At 58.5% G+C, this 18337-nt stretch overlaps 1 protein-coding gene across 1 annotated transcript in view; it reads left to right on the top strand.

Annotated features, from left to right (window-relative positions):
• CUX2 (cut like homeobox 2) overlaps nt 1–18337 on the top strand; it is a 119622-nt gene that overhangs the window by 64629 nt on the left and 36656 nt on the right. Inside the window, exons 5-6 of the mRNA XM_021715288.1 lie at nt 14954–15088; nt 18008–18131. Coding sequence (XP_021570963.1) covers nt 14954–15088; nt 18008–18131 — 259 coding nt within the window. The remainder of the gene's footprint in view (nt 1–14953; nt 15089–18007; nt 18132–18337) is intronic.

Here is an 18337-nt window from a genome sequence, read left to right as displayed (position 1 = left end):
TCGAACCCGCGGGCTCGGGCAATCCACCCACCTCAGCCTCCCAAAGGCGCGGGATGACAGGCTGAGCCACCGAGCCCGGCTGCGATCTTAATTCTTAAACATCAAGTCTCTGAAGCCGCTGAAATACGCGCTGATGGAAGGCAGGAGGGAGGGTCAGCTTTGTTTTGTCCCAAACGACTTGTCCCAGCGCCACCTAGTGGACGAGCCGCCGGCGCGGGTCCAGAAGAGCCAGGCTTTGCGGTGAAGCCCGGAGCCCGCCTGCACCCGCCCTTCCCTCCAGGCCTCCCGTGGGAAACAGTGTCCAACCCGTAAGCAGGAAGCGCCCCGCGCCGCCTGGGCCCCCAGGCCCGCAGTCCGCGTCAGAAGCCCCTGTGTCGCCATCTCCCGCTGCCAGGGGTGCCCTCGCCCCAGGGCCGCTTGGCGAGGCTCCCTCCAGTGGCTCACGTGGGCCGTGGCGTTTCATCAGCTCTTTTCTGCGCACCTACTGTGTGCCGGGCCCTGGGGAAATTCAAGCTCGAGTCCGGGCGGGCCCTTAAGGAACCACGAGTCCGGCAGGAACAACGTGACCCGAAGACAGATGACCAGGGCCCAGCGGAAGCCGGGCTCCAAGGAGGGGCGGCCGGTGGCAGTGCCTCAGCGAGGGCGGCTGTAGGTCTGGTTTAAAAGGGTGAGGCACCACCACACAGAGGTCATTTCTGGGTATTTTCTGTGTGTCAGGCAGTGTGTTCAGCCCCTCACAGACACGGGTTCACTGATCGCACACATACCCGAGGAGGCGGGTTCCATCATCCTGTCCCCCTGAGCCACTGAGAAGCTGCAGTCTCAGAGAGGTCAAGCCACTTGCCTGAGGTCGCACAGCAGAGAAGAGTTGGAGCCTGAATCCGGACCCCGGCTCCTACCCACGACCCCAGTTGCGGGATTAATTTTAAAATCCAAGGAGCTTAGATGCAGCTTGGAGGTGTGAGCTCTAAAAATAGTGAAAATCAGCCAGGCACAGTGGCTCATGCCTATAATTCCAGGACTTTCGGAGGCTGAGGTGAGCGGATTGCCTGAGCCCGTGGGTTCGAGACCAGCCTGGGCAACTTGGCAGCACCTCATCTCCACAATAAATAAAAGATTAGCCGGGCGTGGTGGCACGTGCCTGTAGTTTCAGCTACTTGGAAGGCTGAGGCGGAAGGATCCCCTGAGCCCAGCAAGTTGAGGCTGCAGTGACTGGGAGCGTGCCCCTGCCCTCCAGCCTGGGCAACAGAGTGAGACTCCAACTCAAAAGAAAAAAAAAATAGTGAAAATCAGTTCAAGCGTCTTTGCTGCCAGTAGATTGAGAGGGTCCAGGCCGGGAGGCGAGGCCTTTGCTGAAATGTAGACATGTTGCCCCAGGAAGGACAAGGGACCCTTTCACAGCCGGCCCAGGGCCCCAGCCCGGGACTTGGGGGCAGGGGTTTTTGTTCAGGTGAGACGGTCCCAGACCTCCTCATGCAGAGGATGGAGGGAGGAGGAGAGAGAAAGACCCTCCCGCCCAGCCGGGCCAATCCCATTCTGCCGTTTTGCTCCCCACGTCACACTTGACTTCAAGTCTCAGTTTCCCCATGTGTGAAACGATTTCCCCTAATTACAGGGGTCCCGGGATGGTTCAGGCAGCAACAGGGACCACTAAGCATAGTGCCTGCACAGAGCCACGGCCCCGCGCAGTTCAGCCAGCAAATATTGAGCGCCTGCTGTGTGCCAGGCACTCTGCTGGGCAACAGAGACCCTGTGTCCCTGCTCTGCGGGACCGTCAGTGTTGTCAGCGTGTGGCGGCTTTCTTTTGTTCTCACAGAGCTGGCTTGGAGCCCCGGCTCCACCCCTCCCTGGCTGGGCGGCCTCGGGGAGCTGGCACGACCTCTCTGGGCCTCTGTTTCCTCCTTTGGAAAAGCGGACGGACCTCCCAGGCCCACCGGGAGGAGAATAAAGGGGAAGGTGGACAGTCACATGGTCAGGGCTCACCAGTGAGGCTGCTGGCCCGGCCCTGTGGTGGCTATTGTTGGTGTTATTGTTACACCAGCAACACCCAAAGAAGGAGCGGCCTCATCCCCGGCCGCTCCGTTCCTGCTCCAGCCGGTGATGCCCGCCCCCCGCCTGGTTCCCCCCCAATAACGGGCCCTGGCATGGGGGAGGGGAGGAGGTGGACACGTGGCCGGCGGCCGTGTCTGAGGACCCCACGCCCCATCTGTTCGGAAAGCCGGGACCAAAGCCTCGGAGCGGGTCTCCCGCGCCCCGGAGCCGCCCAGATGGGAGCGGGCTTCTGTCTTGGGGATATTTTGGAGGGGCGCACGCATACTTCTGCATAAATGTGTTTCTAAACAGCCTCTCGGACAGCCTTTCCGGCTCCCACTTTCCTAAAAAAGCTCTGAGTGCCGCTTGCTTTCAGATGGACACGGTGGGAGGATGGAACTGAAACCCGGGGCCCCAGCTCCCTCCCACGATTAGAAAAAAGAAACCTGGGCCGGGCTCGGTGACTCAGCCTGTAATCCCAGCGCTTTGGGAGGCCGAGGTGAGTGGATTGCCCAAGCCCGCGGGTTCGAGACCCGCCCGGGCAACTTGGCGAGGCCTCGTCTCTACAATAAATCAAAAATTAAGCCAGGCTCAGTGGCTCAGCCTGTAATCCCGCGCTTTGCGAGGCTGAGGTGAGTAGATTGCCTCAGCCCACGGGTTCGAGACCCGCCTGGGCAACTTGGCGAGACCTCATCTCTACAGTAAATCAAAAAATAAGCCGGGTGTGGTAGCACACGTCTGTATTTCCAGCTACTTGGAAGGCTGAGGCAGAAGGATCACCGGAGCCCAGCAGGTCGAGGCTGTGGTGGCCGGAAGTGGCCACTGTACTCTAGTCTGGGCGACAGAGTGAGACTCCAACTCAAAAAAACAAAGAAAGAAAAAAGAAACCCAACAGTGCTGGCTAGCAGTGGGCGAGGGCACAGGTGCTGCTGCACCCCCTCACTGGTGGCTTGGGGCCCAGGTGGCTTCGGATGTAACGGTCCCGTGGCCATGGGCTCCAGGGCGGAGGTCCCCAGCCTTTCGGCATCGGAGACCGTTTCCTGGAAGACTGGTTTCCCATGGGTGGGGGAAGGAAAAGGAAGGAGGGACGCGCAGTCTACCTCGCTGCTGATGTTCACCAGCATTTGCAGCCGCTCCCCACTGCAGCATCACTGCCTGGGCGCCACCTCCACTATCAGGCAACGGGGTCTCACAAGGAGTGTACAGCCTGGACGCCACACATGTGCAGTTCACAATGGGCTCGCACGCCGATGAGCGTCTAATACTGCCGCTGATCTGACAGCAGACAGAGCTCAGGCAGTAATGCGGGCGATGGGGAGCAGCTGTGAGTGCAGATGAAGCCCAGGGGCTGGGGAGCCCTGCTCTAGGGGTTCAGACCGAGTGTCACCAAAAGGAATTAGTCATCTTGTCAAGCAGTTTATGCCAAAGGACAGGTCCATTGGTGAGACAAAGGCGACTCCACCTCCTGGTGACGTCCCGTCCCCCTCACCCCTGGGACCCGCCACCTCATAGCCTCATAGCTGGTCTCTTGCATTGGCCACAGTCAGCTCATCCGACTTTTCGGACCCGGCCAAAGTCCCGGCTCCAAGGTCGTCTGGTCCTCGCTGCCACTGCCTGCTTCCTGTCCAGCCCGTCCGTGTCCTGCAGAGTGCGGAGGGTGAAGTCTCGCTCATGACCTGGGCAGTGCTGGTCCCGAAAGGTTCCAGGGTGGTGCCAAGCCCAGCCGGGGCCAGCCGGGCAGGAAGTTGCTCGGATGCCGTCCTTTCTCCTGATGCCAGGGTTGAGGCTTGCCAGATGCTGAGGGGGCAGGGTGGGTGCCGAGGTCGGGGCTGTGGTGGAGTTGCCTGACCCAGCTGGGTTGCCTGACACTGGGGACAGCTGCAGTGTACCCAGGCCCAAAACTGAGCACATCTCGGACGTCGCCCTTCCACTTCTTTCTGGGTGGCCTTGGTCAGTGCCAAAGTACCTGCAACACCCACCTGACACCCGCAAGTCTGCCCTTTGAGCCCCGGGGCTCAGGGTCTTGGGCAGGCATCGGGCCTCACCAGAATTCCAAGCATTAGGCTTGTTTCTTGTTATTTTCCTTGTGTTTATTTTTATGGCGGAAGCACCTTCTATTCATGATACAAGATGCCTGCTTTCCATCTACAGTAGTGAAGCAAAATGTTCCTTTATCATACATTATTTTAGCCGAGCATGGTGGCTCACACCTGTAATCCTAGCACTTTGGGAGGTGGAGGCGAGAAGACTGCCTGAGCTCAGGAGTTCGAGACCAGCCTGCCTGGGCAACTTGGTGAGACCTCATCTCTACAGTAAATAAAAAAATTAGTTGGGCATGGTAGCGCGCGCCTGTAGTTCCAGCTACTTGGAAGGCTGAGGCGGAAGGATCGCCGGAGCCCAGCAGGTCGAGGCTGTGGTGGCCGGGAGCAGCCACTGCCCTCCAGCCTGGGTGACAGAGTGAGACTCTGACTTTACACACACACACACACACACACACACACACACATTATTTTAGACCAGGCATAGTGGCTCATACCTGTCATCTCAGCACTTTGGGAGGCCACAGTGGGAGGGTCACTTAAGGCCAGAAGTTTGAGACCTGCCTGGGCAACACAGCAAAACCCTGTCTCAATTTCTATAAAAATATTATAAAACATATATTTTTTTAATTGAGTCACAGAAGAGTAGTTGTCAAGTTGGTTGTCTTTCGGGGCATGTGTATGTAGCAGAGATCATGAAGGGGGCACATTCGCCTCTGGTGTTTGGATCACATTGGCTTGCTGGAGAGGCCCAGGTTCAAATCCAGCTCCCTCTCTTTCTTGCTTGGTAACCTTGAGCAAGTGGCTTCCCTTCAATGGGCCCCAGTTTTCTCATCTGGGAAATGAGGGTGATGGGGTATCGCACATGATTGTTTCAATCATAAAATGAGATGTTAAGATCTTCCGAGTGCCCGGCACAAGTTGGACGTGGGGTCAAGAGATTTGAGTTCCTCTGAGCTCTTGGCTCCAGACACCAGGTGGGGGTCTCATATCCCTCGCCCCAGCCTCGGGTGTGGGTGCCCTGGCCTGGAGAATTGCTGGAGTTTGGGGGATGAAGACGAAAGACTCACATTTGGGGGGCCAGGGCCCACCCTGAACCCCGCCGTCGCCCTCGGCCGCAGCTCCCAGCCCAGCCCGCAGGGCCCTGCCATGCTGAAGTCAAAGCAGAGACCGGGTTCTGGGTGAGGGCACATCCCTGCCTTCCCAGCTTCTGCAGCTGCCCACGTCCCGGGGCTCGTGGCCCCTTCCTCCACGGTCAGAGCCAGCAGCGTGGCGACTTCATCTCTGGCAGTAATCCCCTTACACCACAACCTTCGCTCTCTGTCCGTGTGATGGCTTTTTTAACTTTTAGAGACAGGGCTTCCCTCGGTCGCCCAGGCTAGAGTGTCATGGCGCCATTGTGGGTCACTGCAGCCTGCAACTCCAATAACCCTCCCACCTCAGCCTCCCAAGTACCTGGGACCACAGGTGCATGCCATTGCACTGGCTAAGTGTTTTACCTTTTATTTTAAATGTTTGTTGAGATGGGATCTCGCTTTGTAGCCTAGGCTGGTTTCGAACTCCTAGCCTCAAGCTATCCTCCTGCCTCAGCCTATCAAAGCTCTGGGATTACAGGCATGAGCCACCGTGCCCAGCCTCAGCGTGACATCTTTGGGGGGCCACTGTTTTTCCTGCCACAGAGACACCCCACGGAAAATCCTGAGACTCTGTGGCCCCTAACAATTTCATCATCTATCACGCTTTTCAAACTACCCACATTTCTTGAGTACCTACTATGCGACGGGCCCAAGCTGGGCCCCAGAGGAGAAGGGAGGGACGCAAAGATGCTCCTGTCCTCGGTGGCCATCAGGCTCTCTGACAAACCCCCTCCAAGCATTTTAAAGATTTGTTGTCGTTTCTCTCTCGTTCCGTTTGTGTCCGTAAGAGCAGCCAGTGACATTTAGCTGCCGATGCGTCAGACGATACCACTGGACGGAGTAGTCAGGAGGCCCCTGGCCTCGGGCCGCCCAGCCCAGCCTCCACAGAATCTGGCCGAACTCTCCAGGAGTCTGGACGCCAGGAAGGTTTTTCTCCTAGCCAGGCAGTTCAGGGTGGAGGGTCAGGGCCTCATGGGTTTCTCCCAGATAGGGACGTGGGAAGAGCCGAGTTCCCTGCGCTACACAAGACCTGGGACCTCAGCACTGTGCGCTGGGGGCAGAGGGGAGGCAGATAAAGAGAAGCGCCCAGGAAGTCAGGGGTCATCGTTGCCAGGTGCTTTTCAGGACAGCCAGCTCTGCCCCCAGCCTGGGTCCCTGGGAGCTGGAGAGAATGACTGTGATATACCGGAGCCTGAGAGCTGCCTGCTCCTCTCTGGAACGGGCTTGTCTCCCCAGACAGCAGAGGAGATGTACAGCAGGAGGGAAGCCGGCTAGACTTGAGGGAGAACTTCCTCCCTGGGCCACGCAGTCTCAGCAGCTCCTCCGTCCTGCCTGTCTCACAGTTCGTATCCACCCGTGGCCCCGTGTTAGGGTTGAACTGTGTCTCCCCCGAGAGATGTGTTGAGGTCCTGACCTCCGATACCTGTCGGTGTGGCCTCCTTTGGAAACGAGGCCTCTGCAGGGAAGGTGAGGTCGCGAGGGCGGCCCATCCCCCGGCATGACGATATCTTTGTGAGAAGAGGAGCGAGACAGTGAGGAGAAGGCGTGTGACCACGCCTCCGCGGAGGCGGAGATCGGGGTGATGCCACTGCTAGCCAGAGGTGCCAGGGGAGAGGCCCGGGCCTCCCCTGGGCCTCCCTGAGCCTGCGAGAGGGCTCGGCCCTGCTGACGCCTGGGGTCCAGATCTTCAGCACCCAGAATGCAGGGTCGGTGTGTCCTCAGGCGGCCATCCCAAGTCACCCCCGATGGCAGGGCTCAAAGCAACCCATGTGGGCCCAGCCCACGCCAGTGTGACCTCAGTCTGACTTGTGAAGACCCCGTTTCCACAGACGGTCACACACTGCACTTCTGGGGGTGCAAGGATCCCGGGAGCCCCATCCAGCCCAGGGCTCCAGGCGCCAGCCGCGGCTTCCCGTCTAACGATCTCGGCGCTGCTCCCACTTCTGCCACCAATCCGGAGGCAGCCTGGACCGCCGCGGCCGCCTCCTGTCTGGCGCCCCCTACAGGCCACTTCCCACACAGCAGCCCAGACGAGCCTTTGAAAGCGACACATTAGAACGTGCCGTTCCCACACCCACAGGATAAACCCCGCCCCGTCCGCGGCATCAGTGGAGGGGCTCCGGGACTCACCTGCCCACCCATGCCCCCCCGCACCCCCACTGCAGCCCCTGGGACCTGGGGCCACATCCTCAGAGGCCACCACCCTTCGCACAGAGCGAGGCGTCCCAGTCAGCTCGGGCTGCCCTTTAAAAAAACACCACAGCAGACCCAGAGGCGCAAGCAAGAGACCCGTCTTCCCACGGTTCGGGAGGCTGCAAGTCCAAGGTCAGCGTGCCTGCAGGGGTGGCTTCCGGTGAGGCCTGGCATCCTGGCTTGCAGGTGGCCGCCTTCCTGCGGTGTCCTCACACGGCCTCGCCAGTCCGTGCGGGGAGAGAGAGACTGCTGGTGTTTCCTCCTCTTCTTACGTAAGGACCCGTCCTGTCCATGAGGGACCACCGTATGGCTTCACTCGACCTCACTGCCTCCGTACCGGCCCTTTTGGCAGGACAACCCCCTGTGCTGGGCCATCCGCTGGGAAGGCGCAGCGCCTGCGGCTGTCACTAGCGCCTTGTGGAGGTCCTCCCATGGGGATCGCTGAGGGCCGTTCCATGTCGCCACAGGTCATCCACAAGAGCGGCACCCTCATGACCCCTGCACAAGCCCGTGCAGGAGCTCCTGTTATCTCCATTTTGACATCGGGGAAACTGAGGCTTGGGGACCCTGAGTGACTTTCCCTGACGGCATTACGGCCTGGATTTGACCTCCAGCCTTCCAGCCTGGCCCCTTTTCCCTTTCTCCAAGGGTGGGCATTTGGGGGACTCACGGTGTTTGCCCCTCTTGTAGCAAGTTCAGTAGCGAAGGTGTTTAATGGTCACCCTCCCTGGACGTCCCAGACCTCAGGGATCAGCCAGGGGCCAAAAGCGCTCACTTCAGCGGGATGCTGCCTCTGTCTGATGACACCCTGTTGAACGTATGCCTAGATGTGCTTGTATGGGGGTGTGAACGAGGGAGCCCAGAGTGGCCAAGGCAGTGTCCAGGCTCACACAGCAAGCTGGCAGCAGGACTAAGGGCAGCCCTCCGTCTCGTGCTTCTGGTCTCATTGTAAGAAATCAGAGACCAGGAGCGGTGGCTCATGCCTGTAATCCCAGCACTTTGGGAGGCCAAGGTGGGAGGATTGCCTGAGCCCAAGAGTTCGAGTTTAGCCTAGGCAACATAGCGAGAACTTGTCTCTACAAAAAAGTCCAAAAAATGAGCTGGGCATGGTGGCATGCACCTGTGGTCCCAGCTACGCAGGAGGCTGAGGTGGGAGGATTGCCTGAGCCCAGGAAGTGGAGACCAGCATGGGTGTAATAGCATAGCGAGGCCTCATCTCTATAAAAGAAGGAGGAGGGAGGAGGAAGAAGGCAGAAAAGAAGAAAGCAGGTCTCAGAGCAACCTGGCCCAAGAGACACAGCCAGGCAGCGCCAGGGCGGAGCTGGGACGAGACAGCTGGTCCCCTGGGGCCCCCGAGAATGATCCCGCTGTCCTTTACTGCGCACTTATGTGTGCCAGGTGCTACAGTGACTGCTTTCCAAAATGGACATCATCAGATCTTCACAGTAACCTTGCTATGAGCGTTAGTGTCTCCGTTTTACAGAAGGGAAGACTGAGGCTTAGAGGGCTGACACGCTTGACTTGAGACCCTACACTGAGTAAGTGGCAGAGGTGGGATTTGAACCCAGATGGCTCTGCTCTGAGAGCCACACTCTGAACTCGCGCCCTCCTCTCACGCTAACTCGAATCAAGCCTGTGCTCAAGCCAAGCCTGCCCCTTCTGAACTCAGAAGGGCCTCTGGTCCTATGCACCACCCTCTCACTGACTTGGTTATTGAGCAGACATTTATTAAGCATCTACTGTGTGCCAGCGAACCAGGCAGACCTTTGGGGCCTCCTTCCTCCTCCTCCTTCCTCGAGGCTCCTGCTTGGGGGTCTGTGCTTCGGGGCAGGCTGTCAGGAGTTGGACCTGACCAAGCCTCATGCCTGTGGCAGGGTCCAGGCAAGCCCCGGGTGTGTGTGAGACCCCACCTGCTCCTCTGGGCATTTGCTCAGCAATCCCTTCACGACTTGGCCAATTTTTACCCAGCCTGGAAATGAGCCTGTTGGACGGTGATTTCTTGGGGCTTCTTCGGTCAGAATCCTTCAGCACCTGTGTCCATCAGGGTGCGTCGGCGTCACGCAGCAGAAGCCAGCTCTCGCGACGCTATTCAGCAGGAGAGGAATTTACGAGAAGGCTGAGCTGGAGGAGACGGTGGGGCCACCTGAGTCAGACAGAGCCAGAGCAGCGGGACGAGGGCTTCAGATTCCCGGGCAGAGTGTCTGCTTGGCCAGCCTGGGTCAGGTGACCCGGGGAAGCTGGGGCATCTTGATGGACAGCTCCCTTGGAATCTAAGGGGAGTCAGCATGGCACCTCCACCCCAGCCCGAAGTGGAGAAGGTGAGCCTTGAAGGACGCCCATCTGCTCCCCAAGAGACTGGCACTGCCACACAGACCATCCACATGAGAATCTTCAGGACGGGGTCCCTGAAACGTCTGGCAGATTCCCCGGGGGACTCTGAAGTGCCCCCTGCTTAAGAGGGTCACCCACGCTCAGGACAGCGATCCTGCTGGGGATGGGGGCGTCCTGCCTGGATTCCAGCCTACCTCCACTCCTCCCCTGGTGAAGTGACTGCACCCGTGCCTCAGTTTCCCCATCTGTGAAATTGGGAGACAGCAGTGCCCACTTGTGTTGTGGTGGTGAAGACTGGGTGAACTGCAGTCCGTGTGCCATGCTTTGGTTGGTAGGGTACCGTGGCCAGCCTGACTTTGGTTGTGGCATCTGGACACCCCACCCCTGCCAGCTTGCCCCTCAAGCTGGGAAGCCAGGAGGCAGCGCGGTGTGCGGGCACGAGGCCCGAGGGCCCACCTCGGCGCTGTCCCCGCCTCTCCGGCAGACGTGAGGGACAGCCCCAACCGCACTGCGCAGGAGGCTGGGGGGGGCGGTGTTGAACACATTCATCGAGTAGGTCTCTCCCTGGGTGACTTGCTAAGCTGGAATCTTGGGCTCCAGAGCGGAGTTGGTTCAAAGCAGGAGTGTTGGATCTGGGGTCTCCGGGGACTGATGCAAACTCGTGAAGCCACACGCCGTCCCGAGACTCCACCGAACGTCACTGTGTGGACCATTGACTCCCAGAACACCCGAGCCAGGCATGCCAAGGCGTGCCAGCCCCCCTCCATGCCTGGCACTATCAGTTCTCAGGGCACCTTCTCATCCTCAAAACCACCCTACACATGCAGCCCCATTTTACAGAGGGGGACCCAGAGGCTCCAAGAGGGTCACCAACATGGCTGGCAGGGGGAGGAGCTGACACTCGACCCTTAAATCATGCTCCTCTTGATAACTTTTTAAATATCCCCAATAATAATTCCTGGGAAAGCCGGGCGCAGTGGCTCACGCCTGTCATCCCAACACTTTGGGAGGCAAAGGCGAGAGGATTGCCTGAGTCCAGGGGTTCAAGACCAGCCCGAGCAACTTGGCGATACCTCGTCTCTACAGTAGATCAAAAATTAACTGGGCGTGGTGGCGCATGCCTGTAGCTCTGGCTACTTGGAAGGCTGAGGTGGAAGGATCGCCAGTACCCAGCAGGTCGATGCTGGGGTGGCCGTGAGTGTCCCACTGCACTCCAGCCTGGGCAACAGAGTGAGACTCCAACTCAAAATAATAATAATAACAATTTCATCCCAGTGCTTTGGGAGGCCAAGCTGAGAGGATTGACTGAGCCTAGAAGTTCAAGACCAGCCTGAGCAACATAACGAGACCCCCATCTCTATGGAAAATATAAAAATTAGCTGGGCGTAGTGGCTCACACCGGTAGTCCCAGCTACTCGGGAGGCTGAGGCAGGAGGATCACTTGAGCCCAGGAACTCGAGGCTGCAGTGAGCCGTGATCATGCCACCACACTCCAGCCTGGACAGCAGAGTGAGAGCTCAACTCAAATAGAAAAATAAATGGCAACACTGAGGCTCAAGACCTCATGAGATCTGGGACTCCTAGAACTGGATTGTGGACTGGGAGTGTAACAACTGTGTTCACTGCACCAGCACTCGCAAAAAGACAGAGGCGTGTCCGGGTGTGGTGGCACAGGCCTGTAATCCCAGCACTTTGGAAAGCTGAAGTGGGAGGACCACTGAAAGCCAGGAGTTTGAGACCAGCCTGCGCACCATAGCAAGACCTCATCTCTAAATTTAAAAAATATGTGCCCCCCCAAAAAGAAAACACAGAGTCTTGAAACCCATGGGGCCTGGATCACAGATCCGTCCACCCCCTGTCCCCCAGCCTCTCTGCAGGCGCCAGCTCCCCTGGGACAGAGCACCTAAGGCAGCAAGGAGTGACCTCCGGGGCCCCGGAGCAGAAGGAGACCCACTCCCTGAGAGTGGGTGAGCGACAGCCAGCCTCCCACGGCGTTCAGCTCCGACGGGCTCACAGCCAGCCGTCCCTCCCCTTAGAACCAGGGCGCGCCCTCTGCGGCCCCTTGGCGAGGCCCCTTCTGTGTGTATCTGACCTCCCCAACCCCGCAAGCACGTATCACCTTTTCCCTCCTTTCTCAAAAACCGGGACACAGTGGGAAGCGTTTCCTTGAACTTATTAAAAAATCCAGACTTGTAAATTAATTTGTTCGTGTTGTACAAAGGCAGTGCAGATGGACTCATTAGCATGCACACAACAAATAATTATAGACGAATTTTTAGCCAGCCTGCCTAATGCGCTCGCTGGGTTAATTATGTCAATGTATAATTACATCAGCCCGGAGAGACATAATGGCTTACCCTGCTGAGCGGGCCCTGCCTAATGACGGGGCGTGGGCTGCTGGCAGCCAGGGCTTGCGCCCGCACCTGCCCACCTCGACACGGACGCCCGTTGTCCAGCCGCCCGCCGCCGCCGAAACAGACAGGCACGGGAGAATGAAGTGGAGAGGCTGCCTTGTGCCAGCCAGACCTGAAGTCCCCATGCACAGACACTGCCCCGTTTCTTCCATCAACAAGTACCTATCGGGTCGGACCATGGGTCAGGCTTCCTGGTAGGTACGAGGGGCCCAGTGCAGGGAGCTGGGGACAGGTGCAGCCCTGGCCTTCCTTGTGGTGGGGTTTGTAGTCAGTGGGCGCATTAGGCGGGCCTGCAGGCACATGTGCGTAAACTTCCAGTGGGTGGGGTGAGGCGGCTCATTTCAGGGAACAGATTAGTCAAGGAGGGCTTCCTGGAAACAGTGGCCTCTGAGCAGCAACAAGAAAAATGAGTAAGCATTAACTAGCAGAACAGAGAAGGGGAAGGGTGTCTCGGGCGGAGGCTCCTTTGCCCTGCCTAATGGGACTGAGGAGAAAGATAGTGTGATGGGACGCAGAAAAGAACAATGGGGGCTTCTGGTTGTTCCAAGCTGACCAAACATCAGGCGCCCTATGGAGAACTTTACGTGGGTTCTCAACAGTCCCTCAAGGTCACGCAGTGAAGCACAGAAAGGTAGAGATGCTCACCAAGGCCACGCAGCAATCTCAAGTGTGGGCCAGACCGGGGAGATCTGGCATCAGGGCATTAGAAAGAACCGGGCCAGAGCCCAAACCCTCGGTCTCCTTGAGCTTCCTAGACCCCGGGATGCCACGTGCGGCTGCTGGGGCCTTGACATGCACACACGGAACAGAAGGTGTGAAGGCGTCAAGCTCGAGACCCCGATGCGAGTCTGGCCTCCAGCCTCCAGCAGGTCACAGGCTTCTCTAAGCCTCAGTATCCCCTCCACGCCGGCCTCCAGGCGCTGCTGTGAGGGTCACGGGCCCTCTCCTACGGGTAGGCTCCTTGGCCTGGAAGGTGCCACGCCACCCCTGGAGGGACCCAGGCGTTGCCGGTCCTGCCCCAGGCGGGGAGTTGGGGGGAAAGGGCCTGGACACTGCAGGGCAGCTGGAGGCCGTGCTCGCAGGCGCAGAGCGGGAGGAGGCCAGGCAGAAGTACCTGACAGACCTCACCTGCAGCAGCTGGGACGTTGGCGGACATCTGACCTGCATTTTGCCCCTGGAAAAGCCACTGTTTAGTCAACAGTGCATGCCACGAGGGGTATGATGGCGGCGATTGTGATCACCAGGGTCCCCCGAGAAGCCCCGCCAGGGATTATGGGCGCAAGAATGTCACTGGGGAGACGAGAGGGGGGAGGCGGGGAGGCTGGAAGAGCCCGAGCGAGGGTGGCAGCTGACACATCTAGACCACCACGCAGCCTGTGGACGTGCCGGCCATGGCCGGGGGGGACCCTTGAGCTGAAGCGGCCTCAGAGTAGTCCTGCCTTGGTCTCCTCCCTGCACACTGGCACGGTCTGGGGAAGCCGTGGGAAGGTCGTCTCCGTGGGACAGGTCCAGAGCAGGGCAGCGACCCTGCGCAGTGACTCGCTGGGGCTGAGGTCTGCAGGGTGCACACTCGCGGCTGCCATAGATGGGGTGGCTCAGCCTGTAATCCCGCGCCTTTGGGAGGCTGAGGAGAGCGGATTGCCTGAGCCCGCGGGTTGGAGAGCTGCCTGGGCAACTTGGCGAGACCTCCTCTCTACCATAAATCAAAAATTAGCCAGGCGTGGTAGCGCGCGCCTGTAGTTCCAGTTACTTGGAAGGCGGAGGCGGAAGGATCACCGGAGCCCAGCAGGTCGAGGCTGTGGTGGCCGGGAGCGGCCACTGCACTCCAGTCTGGGTGACAGAGTGAGACTCCAACTCAAAAAAAAAAAGAAAAGAAATGAACAACTGGGATGCTGAGTCTTTTTTTGGGGGGGGCGGGGGTCAGATCTCACTCTGTTGCCCAGACTGGAGTGCAGTAGCACCATCACAGCTACCATAGCCTCAACCTACTGGGGCCAGGTGATCCTTCCGCCTCAGCCTCCTGAGTGGGACTGCGGGTGTGCACCACCATGCCGAGCTAATTTTGTGTGTGTGTGTGTGTGTGGACTACAGGCACACACCATCACACACACTTAATTTTGGGGTTTTTTTAGTTGGAGTCTCACTCCATCACCCAGGGGATGCAGCGAGATGGTATGTTCACAGCCACCACAGGTCAGTGGCATGCTCATGGCCACCTCAGCATTGACCTGCTGGGTTCAAGCAATCCTTCCACCTCAGTCTTCCAAGTAGCTGGAACTACAGGCACGTGACCACACCCGGCTAATTTTTTGATTTCTTGTAGAGATGAGGTCTTGTGAAGTTGCCCAAGCTGGTCTTGAACCCGTGGGCTTAGGTAATCCTCTCACCTCAGCCTCCCAAAGTGCTGGGATTGTAGGCTTGAGCCACTGCACCCAGCTGTTTTTTGTTTTTGTTTTTTTTTTTGTAGAGACGAGGTCTTGCTGTATTGCCCAGGCTGGTCTCAAATTCCTGGGCTCAAGCAACCCTCCCTCCTCAGCCTCCAAAAGTGCTGGGATTGCAAGTGTGAGCCACCGCACCAGGCCATGACACTGACTCTTGTCTGTGTTCATCCCAGCTGAGCAGGACACCTGCACCCACAAGACGGCACTCTCCCCTGAGCAGGTGCCAGGAGGAGACGGCCCTCTTCGTAACACAGAAGGCCCACATCGTGCCTGTGAGCCACCGGGTGACTCTTGGCGGACCCACCACGGTCGCGGCCTGGGCGTCGCCCCCCCACAGGGCCCTCACTGCCCGTCTCCTCTCTCTGCAGATCCCGTGCCTGTGTTTGAGGCGGCGCGCGGCCTAGACGACAGACTGCAGCCCCCCAGCCTCGACCCCGGTGGGCAGCCCCGGCGAGACCTCCACGCTTCGTGGAAGAAGAGCCCCGAGCTCCTCAGCCCCAAAGGTACTGATAAGGCCTTCCCAGGGTGTCAGCAGTAAGCAGCCAGGCTACGGGCTTCAGCAGCCAGATTTGGCCACCCCGGGGGTGGGTGGGACAGGGGACTGGGCTGCTCCGTTTTAGGTGGGGGTAGGTGAAGTAACACCACTGCTGACAGAAAGGAACCCACATCTCAGGGACTGAATCTACTGCAGGGTAGGGAGGTGGCAGAGGGCACTCCATGCTGTCACTCAGCGACCCAGGCGGCTGGGTCCTGCCATCTCCAGCACGCCACACCCAGCGTCACATGTGGACAGCCAGCCAACGGGCAGAGGAAGCACGTGGCAACCACATGGAGGTTTGTGGGGTACAATCCTGGAATGGCATCCGTCACCTCCATCAGCATCCCATTGGGCAACATGCAAGTATGGGGCCACACCCAGCTGCAAAGGAGCCTAGGAAATGTAGTCCGGCCATGCAGCTGGGAGCAGAGCATCCTGGGATGTATGTATAGAACACACAGTACCTGGCGGCCACAGGTGTGGGAAAGGAGCCTTAAGGATACCTGAGCTCATGACAGAGTCTACACAACGTCCTGCTTACCTTTTAGTCTCTGGATATCTAGACACAGAGCTTACACCTGGGGACGCTTGGAGACCTGGAATCTCAGTGCTGGGGTCTTGGGGGCAGGGGGGGGATGTATAATGTGTCTTTGACCTTTAAGCTTGGGACTAATTCAGAACTAGACTCGACCAGACATGGAGGCTCCCACCTATAATCCCAGCACTTTGGGAGGAAGACCAGCGAGACCCTGTCTCTACACAAAATTTAAAATAAGTAAATAAATAAGAACTAGACTCGAGGGAGCCAGTGGCAGAGGTCAGAGCTTAGTTCCTGCAGCTCAAGACAGGAGAGCCAGTCTGGGCCACCGGAGCTTCTCACCACAGCACCCAGGACCCCAGGACACCCAGGGCAGCTGGCGTGAAGCCCAGAGCAGGGGCTGGAGGGTGGGACCTCAAAGCCTCCTTTGGAAAGACAGTCCAGACCAGGGTCTTGATGCAAACACAGGGAGGGTGAGGTCCTCCCCCACCCCAGCTGTCAGAGAAGCCCCTGGCTCAACCATGAAATGGGCAAAAGGCATGAACAGACACTCCACTGGGAAACAGGGAGACGCAGACCCTGAGAGGAGCAACACAGCAGGGCAGTCTTTGCCTGACCACGGCCATCAGTGGACAAGACTGGCAATGCCACAGGTCGGTGGGTATGTGGGGCCACAGGGCTTCCATTGCTGCTGCCGGAGTGTGGACTGTGGACCGGGACAGTTGCCTTGAAAACAGGCTCTCGGGAGGTACAGATGGACCTGACCAGGGCTTCAGCATATCCGCTCCTCGCTGTGTGTCCTCGAGAAACTCATGCTGGGGCGTGGTGACATGCACCTGTGGTCCCAGCTACACAGGAGGCTGAGGAGGGAGGATCGCCTGAGCCCAGGAGTTGGCGGCTATGGTGAGCGGTGGTCGTGCCACTGCACTCTAGCCTGGGCAACAGAGTGAGCCCTTGACTCAAAAAGGAAAAAAAAAAAGAAACTCACGCTGCTCAAGGAGGTGGGGCAAGAAGGAGGTGAGCGTTGGTCTCCGCAGCCACACAAAACCAGATCAAGCCCCACATCTGGTGGCAGGAGACCAGGTCAGAAAAAGGTGTGTTCACAAGTTGGAATCTGATCCGCCGTGAGTGATCAACAGCTGTGCCCACCGCAGATAAATCTTCTGGAGTGGACCTCCCTGAGCCCAATGCCCTTCCTAGGAAATCAGGAGAAGGGCTGGGTGTGGTGGCTCACACCTGTGATCTCAGCACTTTGGGAGGCTGAGGCAGGAGGATCACTTGAGGTCAAGAGTTTGAGACCAGCCTGGGCAACATAAGGGGACCTCGTCTCTTAAAAAAAAAAAAAAAAAAAAGAGGCCGGGTTCGGTGGCTCAGCCTATAATCCCAGCACTTTGGGAGGCCAAAGCGAGTGGATTGCCTCAGCCCGCAGGTTCAAGACCCACCTGGGCAACTTGGCGAGACCTCATCTCTAATAAATCAAAAATTAGCCTGGCATGATAGCGTGCACTTGTAGTTCCAGCTCCGTGGAAGGCTGAAGCGGAAGGATTGTCTGAGTCCAGCAGGTTGAGGCTGCAGTGGCCATGAGTGTGCCACCGCACTCCAGTCTGGGCAACAGAGTGAGACTCCAACTCAAAAAAAATAAAAAAAGAAAGAATAGGAAAAAAAAACACATGCACAGACGTTCCCAGCAGTGCTATTACAACAGCCAAACGTGGACACGACCCAAGTAACCACCAACAGAGGAAGGGATAAACACAGGGTGGTCTATCTGGAGAGCGGAATGTTAGTTGGCCATAAAAAGGAAGGAAGGAGTGACACGAGCGTGGGTGAACCCTGCAAACACCGGGCTGAGTGAAACAAGCCAGACCCCCAAGGCCATGCAGCATTGGTTCCATTGATAGGAGATGTCTATGACGGGCAACTCCCTGGAGCCAGAAGGGAATGGGTGGTGCCCGGGGCTGAGGGTTGAGCAATGAGGCGTTGCTTGAGGGACAGGGGGTGCCCTTGGGGTGATGATGAGGTTCTGGAATGAGTGGTGATGGCTTCACGGTACTGTGGATGGACTAAATGTCACTTTAAAATGGCGAAGTTTATGTTACGTCCATTTTGCCACAATTTTTAACAAAGCGGAGACACGAGCTGGCCAGGAAGCCTCTGGCGCCAGTCCCCAGCAGGCGACAGGAGCCGACCTGCGTGTGGGCAGGTGGAGGCCATAGCCACGCCTCTCCAAGGCCCGACCCAGTCTGGGAATCGATGGCGTCAATGGCCGACTGGGTGGCGGAGGCTGCCCTGGCAGTGGTGTGACTCCCTCCACGGTGGGCATGTCCTCTCTTCTTTTTCCCGCAGAGCAGAGAGAGGAGACGTCTCCCGCCGGGCCCACGCTGACCGAGGGCAGCCGCCTCCCAGGCCTTCCCGGGAAAGCCCTCCTGACAGAAACCTTGCTGCAGAGAAATGAGGCGGAGAAACAAAAGTGAGGCGTGGGAGGCAGGGCTGGGCTCCTGCTTCCTGGGCTGGCTGGGGCTGAGAGGGGGAAGCCCTGCCTAGGAAGCCAGCCTCGGGCCATCCGGGTGCGGGCTGAGGACGGCTGGGGCAGGGCTGAGGGCTTTGGATGCCCGTGGGCCGGGGACCCCGCCACAGGCGCTCAGGGGCCAGCCGTGGGCAAGTCACATCACCCTT

Source organism: Carlito syrichta, unplaced genomic scaffold (genome assembly GCF_000164805.1).
Source record: "Carlito syrichta isolate Samal-C Ts95f unplaced genomic scaffold, Tarsius_syrichta-2.0.1 Scaffold306952, whole genome shotgun sequence".
Lineage (NCBI taxonomy): Eukaryota > Metazoa > Chordata > Mammalia > Primates > Tarsiidae > Carlito > Carlito syrichta.
This window is presented reverse-complemented; position numbering and strand designations above follow the sequence as displayed.